The sequence below is a fragment of the Lemur catta genome, chromosome 1 (assembly GCF_020740605.2).
Source record: "Lemur catta isolate mLemCat1 chromosome 1, mLemCat1.pri, whole genome shotgun sequence".
NCBI classification, from domain to species: domain Eukaryota; kingdom Metazoa; phylum Chordata; class Mammalia; order Primates; family Lemuridae; genus Lemur; species Lemur catta.
This window is the reverse complement of record NC_059128.1, coordinates 216,305,526-216,321,556: the sequence shown is the minus strand read 5'-3', so window position 1 is coordinate 216,321,556 and position 16,031 is coordinate 216,305,526. Positions and strand designations below refer to the sequence as shown.

The following is a 16,031-nucleotide window of genomic DNA, read 5'->3' as shown; positions in this document are numbered from 1 at the left end:
ATACTTAACGGTTGCTAACAACAGGGTCAGTGAAGTTTGATCAGAAATCAAAAGACCCAAGTTTGCGGGCTGAGCCTGCCACCTGATTCATTCATTTACTTTATTTATCAAACATTTGTTGAACACCTACTATGTTCCAGATCTAGGGATAGGTACTGGTGATACATCTGTGATCAAGATAGACACAGTTGTATACATTTTTGTGAGGAAGACAGATAAGTTATCAGGCAGCTCCAAAGAAGTGTGAGAATGAGCAGTGATAGAAGTCTAAAGACAAGGAGAGCCTACAAAGGGGCCTACCTGACCTAAAGTTGGGTATCTAGGGGCGGAATAGGTCCGAACAAGCTGTTTGCAAGGAAATAATATCTAAATAGAGAGCTGCAGGATGACAATTACTGCCTGGTGACCTCACAAAAGTTTCTCTCTCTCTGAGCCTTGGTTTCTTATCTCTAAAATGGGAATAGAAATAATGGTCCTGACTAACCTGCTTTAGTAGGAGGTTGTAAGGAACTGATAAATGAATTTTGTGATGAGTGCTTTGTTGAACTGTAAAGTACTGTATCGTTGTAAGAAATTGTTAATAATTGTTATCAGATATTGTTATCTCCATTCTTAGAGTTAATTTTCTTCTTGCCACATGTACAGATTTCTCTCCCCTGAGTACAGTAGGAGCAGAGGATAAAACCACAGATTGTGGGGTAGAGATCTATGCTGTTGTTATCTTCTTTCCAGCTAGACTATTTAGGCCCTCAGGATTATTATGGCACAGGGTTGGGGAAGCCAGTGGGACATAGCCCTCTGAACCATGGGAACACATCAGAGGTGGTGGTCTTTATTAGGACTGAATAGTCTCAGTGAAGAGGGTTATCCATACTGCTCTGGGGACCTCACTAATATTTCAAGAACCTAATCTTATAAAAGGTTAAAATGCTAGATTTACCCAAGCAGGGACATATGTACCTTTGTTTGTGAATACCAAAGAGATTCACAAAGCTCCTATCCTGATTATTCACCTGTTGCCAGGAAAAAGCAGTCGTCAAGTAATTCCAAATGTCAGCAATTCCTGGTTTATTGAGATTTAACTTTCAAGTGCCATGAGTGCATTTTGCCCGAGGACTACTCATTTTTTTAAATTGTGATTTCAGTCAAATTTCATGGCATTTTCCATGCCCCTTCTGGCAGTCTGGAAACACAATAAATATTTACTAAATTTGAAGTTAGTATGAAAATAGAAACAGAGCTGTTTCTACTATTTAGGCAAGTCTCCTTTTCCCTTTTGTGTTCCAGTTCTCCTGTCTGCAAAACAAAGGTGGTAAGTGAGATTTACTTTCCAAGTTCCTTCTACTGTCAACATTCCACATGTCTGCGATGTTTGCCTCTCTTTTTCCTTCCTGGATTTTCAAATTATAAGAAGCCCAGGCTACTTCCATTTGTTAGATTTTTATTGAAAATCCAGCTGCCCAAGAAGGCCAGATCTTGTAGCCTGGGCTATTTAAATCTCTGTCAGACCAAAGAATCTTTGTTTAAAATTATATTTTGTTAATCCATCATATGGATGTGGAGCTGGCTATTTTTAATACATGCTCTGCACAGCCCAGTTATTCATGGCTGAGAGTTTGCCACAGAACTTCAGAGCTGTATTTAACAACAAACAGCTCCAGAGAATGAAGACTTCTTTCACATGCCAATAAAATTTGGAAGTGAGGGAGTCCAGGGGCAAGTTCAACCTCTAAGTGGGACTGCAGTTTGGAAATGTAGAGAGTTCCTCTGTTCTGCTTGATGCTGCAGGAGCAAGCTAAGGAAAGCCTACCTTAGTGCTTATTTAGATGGTAGACTCCTTTGACCTTTCTTGAGTAATCTGTCAAAACTCTAAAAATGTTTTTTTTTTCTTTTTTCTTTTCTTTTCTTTCTTTCTGTTCTTTTTCTTTCCTTTTTTTTCTGAGAAAGGGTCTTGCTTTGTCGCCTAGGCTGGAGTGCAGTGGTGCAATCATAGCTCACTGGAACCTTGAACTCCTGGGCTCAAGCAATCCTCTTTCCTCAACCTCACAAATAGCTAGGACTACAGGCACACACCATCATGCCCAGCCAATTTTTTTTATTTATAGAGAAGGAGTCATGCTATGCTGCTCAGGCTGTTCTCAAACTCCTGGCCTCAAGCAATCTCCCGCCTCAGCTTCCCAAAATGCTGGGATTACAGGTATAAGCTACTGAGCCTGGCCAGAAAGGTGCATTTTTATCACAAAGCTCACACACACTTTAACATCTTCTAATAATTATTCTCTCTCTTTTTCGCCTCATCTTCCTCTCTATCTCCTTTCCTTCTCTTAGATCATATAACATACATAGGAAAAAAAGGCATGAAAATGGAGCATTTAATTAGACTCAAGCAGAAATATTTATATTTACAACAACACTTAAATGAGACTGAGAAACCATGGATAGCTTACATTGAGATATGTAAATAGTAGCAAAAATCACCTAAATACTGACTTCCTGAACTTTGAGGGTGGGTATTCATTCATTCATTCTTTTATTCTTTCATTTGAACATATTAAGGACATCAGATGGGCTAGGAACTTCTTACAGCAGTGTTTACAAAGGTGAAAAGACACAACACACGCCCTTGAGTAGCTCAGTCCACTGGGCCCAGAGGTTTAAAAGTCTCCCGAGAGACCAATTCAGAGAATTATCATTCCTGATCTTTTTCCACTATTATTCTAATTCAACAAGGGATATTTATACAATCTTATCAGAGTTTTATAAAAGCCAATGAAGAGTATTTCGTTTATCATTTGGCTACTTTCTGTAAACATACAGGCTCAGTGAGGGTCAAGGATTCATAGAATTCTGATCTGGCTGATGGAAACAGGAGCAGACAATGAAGAATATCAGAGAGACCATTTATTCATTTACTCATTCAAACTCCCAAGGCCCAGAACTAATGTGCAAGCAGAGTAGCTCCTGCTAACTACCTGTTGTCTCTCTGTGAATATAAGTATCACAAGAAAAAGGTAGAAACAAAGGAGGGGTGATGCCTCATTCATGCTTTCAGAAATTAACAACAACAAAAAAGTTTCTTTGTTGTCTAAAGTATTTCTAATTCATTGTACTATGTAGGTTGGAGGTAAACTAGAACCATTCTGATCCATGGGATAACTGTGCCTCAGCCAGCTGTCTCACAGATACCTGCCTGAATCACAACAGAAGCGTTAAGAGATGGGCGTGGATCAATTTGTGCTGGAGTGCCAACCACTTGCGTGGCTTATACTACTGTCCAGGTAATGGCAACACCCTCTCAGGATGAGTAGTCAGGGCAGAGCAGAGCTGCAAAAGCCAGAAGTAGGTTTCTCATCAGTGCACTAGCATTTATCTAGGCATGTATCCTCCCCTTTTTCATATTGAGTGGGTGAAAAAGAGAAGGACAACAAAAGCAAGAAAAATTAACTGGTTATATCAAAGTTCTTCACTCATTACTTGGTTCAATAAACATAGAGGACCTTGTGTAGGACCAAATCCTGCGGGAAATAAAAAGATGAGTAACATGTAGTACTTGTCTCCAAGAATCTTATAGTCTGAAACTTGCATTAACAACAATAAAGCAAGGTCAAAATTAATCAGCATCATATGAACGCTTCTAAAATGGTACAGTGGAGGTTCCTTAGGAAGAATGTCCTGGAGATGCTTTAAGGTAAAGACAGATACAGAATCGGCTTTGGTATAAAGTTGAGAAAGAAAGAAAGAGGAGAAGAATTCCCGGGGGATGTCAGTAGCCAAATCTGTGTTTTGTAAAGATCACCGTGGCAACAATGTGGAGATTAGATTGTAGAAAGGGGAAGGAATTAAGTTCATAACAACAATAGTAGAAGCTGATAATAGCTAACTTCTATTACATACTTACTTATTATGTCAGTCATTGTACTAACTGCTGGTCCTGCTTTATCTCATGTAATCCTTAAAACAACCTGTGAAACAGGAATTATTATTATTCCCGTTTTACAGGGGAAGGCGTGGCATTCCTTCCTTGGATTTCCTTCCAGGTCTAACAAAACAATTTGTATTCTTGGCCATGAGGACCCAGGTACGAAAATGAAAAGGCCTGATCTAAATCAGGGACAGTGGGATAGAGAAAAGACAGATTTTGGAGAATTTGGGAGGAAGATAACCTTTGTTTCTAAGAGCTGATGGGCCTCCTAAGTGTTTGAGTCACATACCTCATAAACACTAAAATTACCTCTGAGATTCTATTCTGTCTGAAGGACTATGAGATTGAATCTGCCTTGTTTTGTAAGCCTAACTCCATTGTAGGGACCATGTCCTTTGGCTTCTCACTGTCCATCCAGATTCTGGCACTCCCTCTGGCAAATAGTGGGGACTCAAATTGTATCTGTTGAATGAGAGAATTTTCATCTCCTCATTCAACATTCATTGGAACCTGGGGCAATTCATTCTGTTCCCCTCCCCCACACCCACCCTTTAGTTTCCTTATCCTTATATTAGAGTAGTTTAGAACTCATTAACTCATTATATGTTAAGTTGAATAAGCAGGTAAATTAATTACCTAGGGCAAAGATAGGGACACTTTAGCGGTTAATGGGAGTATCTATACTGGGCGAGTTGTGCACCCTCTTTTTGATGTGATTAATCCTATCATGCTTGGCAATCTATGCCAAAAAGGGGCAGAAGATAGGTTTCATATTCCTCAAGGCAGTTTCCTTCACCATGTAAAGGTATTAGAGTTCTTGGGATAGAGAAGGAAACGCGCGCATAGAGATGTTATGTCCTAGCCCAGGACACCGCCCTTAAAATCAGACAGAGGAAGACTCCCTTCTTGAATGCGCTTGGCAAGCCCTGCCCCGAAAGGGGGGTGGGGTGAGCGCTGAAGAAAAAAATCTGTCCACACCTCGCACGTCTTCCCGAGTACACATTGGCAAGTGGCATAGGCGCGCAGACCTCTGTCATTTATTTATTTTTCCTTCCACTGGGTGCGCTGTCCCTTTAAATGCGGACGCTGGTGCTGGCTCCGTAACACGGGAGCCGGCAGCTTGTTGATTTCTGAGCTGGTGAATTTCACATTGTTTCCACTTCACTTTCCTCGCCCCGGGGGGAGGCTACGGTCGGCTCCACGACCGCTGTCGTCGCTGCCAGCGAGGGCCAGGGGAGAGCAGGGACGCGCAGCATCGGGACGGGCGTGGGGCCAGAGAAAAGGGTGTCGGGGCCACACACGCACCCTCGCTGCAGTCCAGCTCCTCCCGGAGCCCGGAGCGCACGGAGCGGGGGAGCGCCCGCCAGCCCGCCCACGGGCCGGGGCCACAGCCCGGGAGCCGGCGAGGGGAGGAGGCCCCGGGGGGCGGGGTGGGGGGCGGGGGTGGGTGCCGCGGCTACCGCGGAGCTGCTACTCGGCGCGTTTTGCATGAAGATGGCGGCTCCCACCGCCAGCAAGGCAGCCTCCCTGGGCTGTAACAACAAGCCTACGTTCCCGGAGCTGGATTTCAGGTCGGGAGCCCGGGTGGAGGAATTGAACAAACTCATCCAAGAATTTACGAAGCACGACCAGCGGGAATACGACGACCAGAGAGCGCTGGAGATCCACACAGCCAAGGATTTCATCTTTTCCATGCTGGGTAAGAAGGAGAGAAGGGGGAGGTGTGTGTGCGTGTGTGAGAGAGAGAGATGGGAAGCGGAGTACAGAACCCATTCCCCCTTTTCGAGCTCTTTCCTTCTCGGTTTCCTTCCCAGAGTCGGGTGCTTGGGGTATAAGCGAGCTCTGTTCCGCCTCTTGCCTCGTCTCTCCGCCGCAAGCCGGCTGCCTGCCCTCCCCTCCTTACTGTACTTTGCGCCGGGTCTCCCTTTCCCCCAGTTCGCTTGTTCTTTTGTTAATTTCTCAGCCGCCAGGGGCGGGTAGGCAGGTGAGGTGTTCGCGGTGCAACGTTTCACTGTCGGGGGAAGCCCCTGGAAGCAGCGCTGTCCAGGTGAGAACCGGAGGCGCCTTTCAATTAAAGGACGCGGCTCCCGGAGGCTCAGACCTGAGCTTTCCCAGAGCCGGGTCTTGGGTGCGGAGAGAGCTCGGGGCTCTGGCTCCGGGCCCGAGCGACAAGTTGCTTCTCTCGTCTGGCGGCGCGGCGCTGTCATGCCAAGCCCCCGGTGGCCAAACTTGTTGGGTGTTCCGTTGTAACCCGCTGAAGTAGTCTGGGCGCCCGGAGTTCCTGCAACTTTGGTTTGCAAATTGACTTCCCTTTGAAGCGATCGGAAGCATTTCCGGAGCTTCCCTGGGGTTCTTGCTGACCTCGGAATTCCTAATTCCCAGCTCAGAAATGACCGGGCACCCAGCTCTGGCTGCTAAGGAGCGTCTGCCCTCTCCTCTTTGTGTATAATCTTAGCGCCGGCCAAGAGAGGCGGCCAGAGTTCCCAAGCCAGAAGTCCGGGGTTAGAAATACGCCGCCCACTCCCATATCCCAGCCTCTCACCTATGAGTCCTGAAAGAGGAAAGTAATTTGAGCTGGGCGCGAGAGACCGAGCCCACCCCTCCCCAGGTGTCTTGCCGTCGGGATTTTTGCTACTGAGGTGTTGTATGAGTGTCCGCTGATGGGAGCATTGGATGTAGCTTATGGCTCCACCAGTGGAACCCTGGCTGTCATGCAGTACGTGGCCCGTCGTTAACATTCCGCAGAACTGGTACTCGGGTGTAGCGCTGCTCTAACGCGTGTCTCTGTGTGCGCTCTACAGATAGATACATCTTTAGCCAATTTTCCAGGTATTGAAAAATCTGATTGGAAAAGGTCTTTTGGCCAGAGGAAGACACAGGTTTTGCCTTCCTCCTGCAGTCTACTTGTATTTTGTATTTCAGCCGGCTATCTGCTGCTGGTTCTGTCCTGGGATACCTTCTTCCCTCTAGGGTTTCTTCCCCCAACTCCCCACCAAGTGGGGGGTGATACAAATTGAACGTGTGTCCGCCGGTAGTTTAATGCTTTAGGAAGTTGGATGAAGCATGTTAAAAATCTTGGCTGGCTTTAACCTTTTGTTCCATACTCTCCAAGTGTATCCTAGATTGTGTATTGGGTTGAAAAACTCTTTGTTGAGATATTTGATCATTCAACTATTTAGATGAATTAAATGTTTTTTTTTTAATATGTAACCTAGTGGGAAGTGAGCTTTCCGAGGGAAGCTTAAAATCTGCAAAGTTTACAAAGCTTCTAGATCTGAAAACCACCACAGTAATTGTCAGAAAGGTGGGGCCACACATAGAAAGCTGGGGCAGTTATTTATGTTGCTTAATCATAGCCCTTCTCTTTGGCATAAATAATGGAAGTGTGCCATTGTGTTATTACAGCCCCCACATCAGTGCTGTGGGTTCTTGCCCTAGGTCATTCACCAGAGAAAGGTATTGGACTGGGTCACAACCAGTAAGGGTTAGAAAATGGGAGAGTATGGGGAGCGGTAAGTTTAGGTGCCTGGCTCATTAGGAACTTTTATGCTAACCCCACAGCTGATACACTGAATTAGCAAAGCCTTTATCTAAATATAAAAGGGCAGATTATTCTAGGGTGCTTAATTTACACATGTGTTTAATGGCATGGGTGGCATTGTGTTGACAGGTAAACCAGATTTGCTTCTATTCCTTTTTATCCAGTTGACCTTGCAAGAGAAGTCTTTCTTGCCCCCTGGGAATTTGGTATTTCCACCTGCAGGAGAGAAAATTCAGGAGAGTGTCATTTAAGCCTTTTGCCCCTCTGGACACTAGAAGGCAGATGGTGAAATGAGCTTGCCTGTGTGTGGTGCTGCATTCATTTGTGCGTTCCTCACTTCCCGTTCATGAGGTGCCGGCTGCTCTAGATGAGTGAAGGTTTGGCGACAGCAAGGGTCCCAGTGTGGTTTTACTTTTTCTAAAGCAGATTTTTGCTTGGCTTTTTAAAAAACAAGATCTCTTTTTGTACACTTTGTTTCACTTGCCACAGCCTTGGTTCTTTAAAGAATATGGGAACCAGATGTCTAAATGACCCCCAGCTTGTTAGGGTGTCACTTGGGTGACACCAGGCCCTCATTTCTGGGAGTTGTAGGGGGCAGGTGCTCTTGGCTTTGTTCTGCATCTGAGCTGTACCTGAGGATTGTCGGCAGCTTAAGAACATTATCCTCTGATAGGGAATGAAGTGCCAAGGAATTGGGTACAAGCCTCTTTAATGAAGTTAAGGTAATGCTGCTGCCTCTGGTTTCAGGCAGTTGGTTGATGGAGGGTGGGGGGCATGCCACTGTCCTTCTGTATAAGATTATTAGTCTGGACTGAAGCCTCTCTAGCTTCCCAGACCCTTTTTATTTTGTCTAGTTTGGAGGCAATTTTACACAGAAGAGCAGAAGGGTGGCAGACAGTTGTCGTAATCAATGACCTGTCAGCACCAAGACACCTCACTGTCCTATCAAAGCAGGATTCTGCACAGGCTGTGGGGTTGATCTGAGCCTGCTGGTGGTTATTGTGATCTTTGTGATCTGTACTGCTGTTCTTTGCATGGAAATTCTGATGCTTTGGAGACAGGTGTTAGCTGGAGTCATCTAGATTCACTCCTTATTTCTCTATACCTTGGTCTTTTAGGAGAATGATTGCTGTTATTATCTAGTTAATATTTGAGAGCCCAAATTATGTGAGAGGCTGGCAATGCATAATAAACATCATTTATCAAAATTCAGGGAAATTGCCAGAGTTCATTAATGTTTTAATAATATTTGGTATTTGCATAATGTCTCTGCCAGCTCTTTTGTTATCTTCATTCCCTGGTGAGGTTGGATGAAGGCTGGTTGTGTCCCCATTGAACAGATGCAGAACGGGGGTATGCAGATGCTGGAGGAGGAGACAAGCAGTCACCTAGCCTACAGACCAAGTGGTTGGTACCATGGCATGATTATTAGAGTAGTTAATCATATACTAATCACCTTCTCAGGGCCAAAAATTTCACATAGCCTTTTGAGTAGGTATTGCTTCCCCATTAAATAGGAGAGGATGTTGGAATTTACAGGGGTTAGGAAGCTTGATATGAAATGGTAGAGATGTTACTAAAACTCAGGTCAGTCTTACTCTAAAACATGTTCTTCATCTCCTACTTGAGACTATTAGGAATGGATGCATGAAATCCAGAGGAGGGGCTTTGTTTTTAAAAAATTACTTCTTCTTTCAGGATTTTGTTTCTGATTCCAGCTAAATATTAGCATAATACAAGTAGCATCTGATTTCTGCATCAGTCTGAGTTCCATTTCTGCACCAGTCTGATTTTATTCCATAATAAGATCACCTATTAGAATTTTTGATTGAGAAAATCATGGTCATTATAGCGAAATGTTAAAATCTGTAGTGCCAGTGCCAGTCTGCTTCTTGCTGGCTGTGTGGTATTAGTTGTTTCATCTATTAAGCATGGATAACAATAATGCATCATTTCAGAATTAACCTCTGAATGCAAAATTACTTTGTTAACTGAAAAGGAGTGTATACATGATTTTATTGTTTATTTAAAGAAATGTACTTTATTAGAAAATCTAGTGAACTTAAACTGGAATTATTTCTGCAGCTTGGCATCAGAAAGAACTGTGGAGTACAATTGGGGCAGCTTAGGAGGATATTGACTCTGGCTGTAGGAGGCATGATTAATTCCAACATGCATTGCCATTTGTTCAGCTCATACTATGTGCTGGCCGTGGTACTAACGACTTTGCATGAATCTATAGCTGATTTAATCTTCCCACAACGTCATAAGGAGAAGTATCATCATGCCTATTTTGGAGGTGAAGTAGGCGGTGTTACCCTTTTTAAAATATGAAACACTGAGGCTCAAAGAGGTCATATACTTATGCCAAGTTTGAGTTTGAACCCAAATATTTCTAACTAAAAAGTTCATGTTCCTTTCACTGTACTAGCAATCAGTTTCCATTACTTTTGGATCAGATAACTAAAAGGTCCCACTTCCTAGAAAATACTACTGCTTAGTCTGTAGGAGGGATAATTTCTTTTCATCTGCCTATCTGTCTCTGTCTCTTCCTTTCTTTCGTTCTTTCTTTCAGGCATTCAACAAATACTTGAATGTAACAGTGTTTGCCAGGCAGCGTGCAGGGTTCTGAGGACAAAATGGTGAGCAAAAATTTTGAAAAATTTATAAGGGTCTTTGAGGACTGCTCCCCCTTTTCCTTTGCCCACCAACTCTAGGAAAATAGTTTGCTGACTATTATCTGCTCCCAGGCCAATAAATACCCACATGGCTGCTTCCAAGTTTTAAACTTGTGGTGTGGTTCTTCTGTTTCTGGGTCTACCATATTTTTAGGTACTTTCATTTTTTGTTTTTTTTAGAGATAGGGTCTTACTCTATCACCCATGCTAGAGTGCAGTGGCCTGATCATAGCTCACTGCAGCCTGGAACTCCTGGGCTCAAATGATCCTCCTGCCTGAGCCTCCCAAAGTAGATGGGACTACAGGCACACAGTGCACCTGGCTAATTTTTTATATTTTTTGTAGAGATGGGGTCTTGCTATGTAGTCCACACTGGTCTCGGACTCCTAGGCTCAAGCAATCCTCCTGCCTTGGCCTCCCAAAGTGCTCTGATTACAGGTGTGAGCCACCGTGCCTGGCCTTGGGACTTTCTATATCTCCAGAGTAGGCCATGATGAAGTCCTATCTTTGCAGTGTTTGCCACTTTCCTTTTAAGGAATTCACTGAGCAATATTTATTGTGGGAATTTATTGTGAATTGTTGCTTTGTGGGCCTCCAAGTGCTTGGTAAGTTCCTTAGAGTTGTAGCTACTTATGTGCAATATCTGCATAGTGGACAAGATAATCTCTGAAGTTTGTTCCAGCTGTGAAAATGTCATGTATCTAGGGCAAGGGGATCCCTCTAAACATTTGTTTTCATACTAGTTTGCATTGATTTCAATTCTCCCTCCATGGTTCCTGGCAGTTGCTGCCCTTCATTCTTGACAGGAGAGCCCTAGCTAGAACTGCTGACAATCCCACATCTTCCCAGCATTCCTCACTGTGCCACCCATTGGATAAGGCATTGCTCACAATTGGTGAGCCTCTTTTGTACTCACAGAAATGTTAAATTCCCTCTTGTCAAACATTGAGAACTGTCATTGAATGTTAGCCCTTTTGACTCTTATGGGAAGCTTTTTAACAATTCAGAGTCTCTGGGTCCATTTCAGATCCACTGAATCGGAATCTCTAGAGATCCCCAAACTGGCTGCTCAGCACTTCCACATCCTGTCCTGTATTAGGCTGGATGCTGTGCATTCTCTGTCCAGCAGTGCTGCTCCCAAGCCAATGGGCATGATTCTGGTTGACTTGAGACTAGAACCAAGCTGCTGAGCCTACTGGGCAGATATGTCCGCTGGCTCCTAGAAGGTAATACTGGAGTCCTTCTACCTGGGACAGAGGCAAGGAGGCATCGTGATTGAGATTAGGGTGTTTATTCTTGTCAGAGGTTGTAATAGGGCTTTACGTCATTATATGATTTAATCATCACACATAACACTTTGAGACAAAGAACCCTAGGATTGGAAAAACTGGGAAATTTGTCCAAGTTTACCAGCAAGTAAGTGGCATAGCTGAGACTTAACTAAGGTTAGGATGATGCAAAGCTCTTGCTTTCTAACAATGACAACATTCTGTGGCCAGGAGGGCCAGGAGACCCAGATTCTACCTCTGACTTCTCCAGTTATTTGCTGTGTGACTTTGGACAAGTCACTTAGACTTTAAGCCTCAGTTTCTGAGTATGTAAGTTGGGGTTAATAATTATATGTGCTTTATGTATTCGGGAGCATTCAGTTCTGAATCTGAAAGCTTTTGTATTGTCTAAAAGAAGGAAATTTCTGAGTTCTGGTACCAGCTCTGTTTTGTACTGTGTGGTACACGTGTTACCCTATGTCTGCTAACCTATTTTGAGCCTCTTTTTGCCCATTTTCCAATGATGGAAAATGCAAAGCAAAGAGTAAAATCACTCGCAAATTTTAATCACTATTAATATTTTGATGTGCACTTTTTCTAGGCATCTATATTTATACACATGCTTTTAACCATACATACTTATATGTACAGTTACATAACAGGGACCATATGGGATAGATATGTGTTTTTTTAGTAAATTTATTAGTATGCTGTCATCTACCACAGTTTAAAAGAGGAGTGTAATTTGAAACCTGTGGAATGATGTTCTTCTAGCTTCTTTCATTCATTTCCTTTTATTTCGAAATAAACTATCATTTTGGAATTTAGAGCACATTCTGTGATTTAATAGTTGGGGGTGATGAACCCACGCATTGATGACTTCTGAGGGTTTTACCTGCCTTTCGGTGCAACCCCCTAGCTGTCCCTTTGCATGTCCAACATGGTCCCATAACACATCCATATTTCTCACTTTCTTCCTTTGCTTAGTCTCTTTTCTCTATCAGAATTTCCTAACCTGTGTCCATGGAAACAATTAACATGGAGTCTGTGAACCTGAAGGGGAAAAAAATGACATCTTTATTTTTATGAACCCTAACTGAAATATAGCATTTCCTCCCATTATAAATGTAGGTAGAACACCATAGTAGTATTAGTAGTACCTATGTTTTTGTTGCCAATAGGTATTTTCATTTCACATTGCAGTTATTGCAAATATCTCAAAAAATTGTGGATATTAGACTTGCTGCTAGATTTTATTTAATGTATTATTAATAATAGCCATGTATGGTACTCTATAACAAATGTACTTTTATAATGCATTTTGTATTTTAGTACTGATTTTCTTTGAAATCCTGTGTGATGTTACCATATCACTTAAATATGCTGTTTTTTGCAGGGGTACATAGGCTTCTCCAGCCTGTCAAAAGGCTCCATGTCACAGAAACAGTTAAGGGTTTCAGCTTCTACAGATGGCCTTTTGACACCTTATCTCTGCTTTATTTTCCTCTCCCAGCTCAAATTCCTCTTGATGCATGAAGATTTCCTATATCTTTCCAAGGAGAAAAAAAAAATTGCCTCTCCTCTGTGTTCTTCTAGTATCTGGCCCTCTTTTATGGCCCTTAGCACATTCTTTCCCATGCTGTAAAGAATCCTTGGCTTATTTATCTTTTCAGCACCCAGTGGAGTCATGGACATAATAGGTGCTCACTAAGTGTGAAGTGACTTGAGTCACTCTTTAAAGAGAGCTTTTCCCTGTGAAGCTTCTTATTGCAGCCTCTATTTAAGAAATGAGCACTTTTCTGACATTCTCTCTTTATGATTTTTCTCTTCTATTAAGCTATGCTATATCATCTTTTCTGGAGTGAAAATCTTGACTTATCTTCTTTTGGGGCAGAAGGGTGTAGGGGAATTTTTTCTACATTTCTATATTCCTTAAGACTTATTCCAGGACAATTTAAGAAATGTCCAACATGATTGCTGTAGCTTGTTGACCGAGAGCAGCAAATGATGACTCACAACCCATGGGAATGTTTCCTTTCCTGTGGACTTTGACTTTTCCAGGCATCTTAGGGTGCTCCTGAGCCTTAGGCATGCCCAGACTCAGGGCTGTACAGAATGTAGAACAGGCACAAGTTGTCTTTTATCTTTCCATTAAGGTGTTTGATATGCTTATCAGTCACCCTCCAAGTGTTCAGATACTTACTCTGGGATCCAAATTGTAGCAATTCTTTGTTGTTATAAACTGCTATTATTCGCCATCAATAATAATCATTTACTTTGCACAGTGCTTTTAGATCACAATACATATTCACATCTGGTATGGTATTATCCTTAGGTGAGGCTTTGAGAAAGGCTGTGTAGGACCTATTAACCTCCATTTCCAGATGTGAGCACTGAGACTCTGGGAGGTGATGTGACTTAGTTTGAAGTCACAGCCTAAGTTGTAGCATAAGACTCAACCTAGCTGTTGAGCACACCACCTGCAAAGAGCTTATTGACTTTTCTACCCTGTGATTCATGGATTTTGTAGTCTTAGACAAGGCAAGGGTGGCAGTTTCGTTCCCCTCTGGGCCTCTCTGCTCCCCTCCAGAGCTGAGGGTATACAGTGGGTGAGTCTGACTGACACAGTAATGGGTAGGTTAGGTACAAGCCCTATAGACATGCATTTTCCAGGTCTGATTTTTAAGGCCTTGCCCAACTGGTTCTTAGGGCCCATGACCATGTTTATGATGGACCTGGGTAGGTACTTGCCAGCTGAGTGATCTCTTTAAGGTAATAATTGTGCCATTTTGTGAGGCCCTGTCTCCAGCTATCTGTTTTTTATCCACCTAAGTGCCTTTTCATGAATTCCCTCTGCTCCAGATAAAGAGATAACTGGGGACAGTGCTGCCCTGAATAAAGCTGGCATAGGGAACTGTTGTTCAATTTGTTTGTTTATTTTTTTCCACAACACAAGAAGACTTGATTACTATTAATATTTGTGAGTTGAGTCAAGTCAGTAGTGGGAGTTAGTATAAGGCTGGTTTAGGTTTTTGTTTCTTCCAACTATTAATAGTACTTAAATGTCTACCATGTGCACAGCATGGTGTTAAGCATTCATTCATTAATTCATAAATTCATTCAACATATGTTGGCATGCCTACCTCCTGGCAGTGTAATTACTGTGGTGCAATTACCATGTGAGTGCACAGACTGGTGAAAAACAGAAACAAGATTACGACTTCCATAGAGCTTGTCTTCTCTGGAGGATTTAACAAGGGTAAACATACAAATAAACAGGGATGTGCACTATGAAAACACAAGAAGCACAGAGCATTGTGCTGGTGTGTACCTAGGTAGGATGGAGTGAAGAATGGTTGAGAAGGCTTCCCTGAAGCAGACTCATTTGAAATATTAATAGAAGAAGAATGAACCAACCACCTGAAGATTGGATAAAAGCATATTCCAGGTAGACAGACCAGTAGGTCTAAAGGCTATGGGAACAGGAGGGTAAACTTGAAAGGAGCTTTTAAGGCTGCTTAAATTACAGCAAGTCTGATTTGGCCTCTACAAGAATGGTCTATGTTCAGATTAGGTATATGATGGAATGGGCTGCCTGCCTTGGCTTGTAGTGAGCATCCTGTTTGTGGTTTTGCAGGTGGGACCACCCTCTGGCTAGGCTCTTGTTAATAGCTTTCAGGGATGGGTGGTGGGGTGGGAGGAAGGGAGAAAAGTTGGATTTCGGATCCTCAAAAGGCCCTTTGAGGCTGTGTGATTCTCTGATTTCACCTTTGATAGCACTAAACTAGAAACAATGAGTCCTACATTTGATGATTTATGGGTCAAACTGCAGCCTTCATAGGATGATGATAATAAGCCTTTATTTTTATCTAGTCCTCCATAGTTTACAAAATAATATATGCATAATCATTTGATTTACTCCTCACTGCAACCCTATGAAGTAGGTATTATTATTATATCTATTTTAACATAGGAAGAAACCATAATCAAGTGATTGAAGTGGGATCAAACTCAAGTCCTTTGAAGCTCACCCCAATTCTCTATTGTATACTAATTCTAAACAAACAAACAAAAATCACCTTCTCACCTATCCCATCCCACCCTATGCCAGGGAATGGAAAGAGGCTGATTTCTGGTCCAGAGACAAGCACTAAGGATTAGGAGGAAGAACCAAGCCAACAGACTGCAAGTCTGCACGTGCCTGTGCCTGTTATGGGTATTCAACTGTAAGCACTTTTCTAGGCTGCTTCGGGATCACCCTTTTAGCAGCTGCAGCTGTTCTTAATAGCAGCTGCTTGTGTGGATTGTGTTGTGATTAATAAAGGAAACTCAACAGTTTGCTCTTTCGACTGTGCCCTTGGTGTGCACAGTCTGCTTTTCATACAGTTCTGATTTGGAAGAATACAGTCCTACTGGCATACGGCACCTGGGGGCTCATTACCCTGTTGTAAGAAGAGGTGGTCCATCTCTATCACAGCTGGTGAGCCTGAGGCCTTCTCAGGGAGTGGATGATATGGAAGCCAAGTGCCGTGGATGCCGTGGTAAATGCAGACCAGTCCTCAGTGTCAGTCAGAGACCACAGGGAGGAGGGTGTACAATGGTGAACAGAGATCACCTCCCGC

General features: G+C 43.0%; 1 protein-coding gene across 1 annotated transcript in view; it reads left to right on the top strand.

Annotated features, from left to right (window-relative positions):
* Window positions 1–4,994: 4,994 nt before the first annotated feature.
* Window positions 4,995–16,031, top strand: part of MB21D2 (Mab-21 domain containing 2) — a 110,746-nt gene continuing 99,709 nt past the window's right edge. The window contains exon 1 of the mRNA XM_045539945.1: window positions 4,995–5,621. Coding sequence (XP_045395901.1) covers window positions 5,411–5,621 — 211 coding nt within the window. The 5' untranslated portion in view covers window positions 4,995–5,410. The remainder of the gene's footprint in view (window positions 5,622–16,031) is intronic.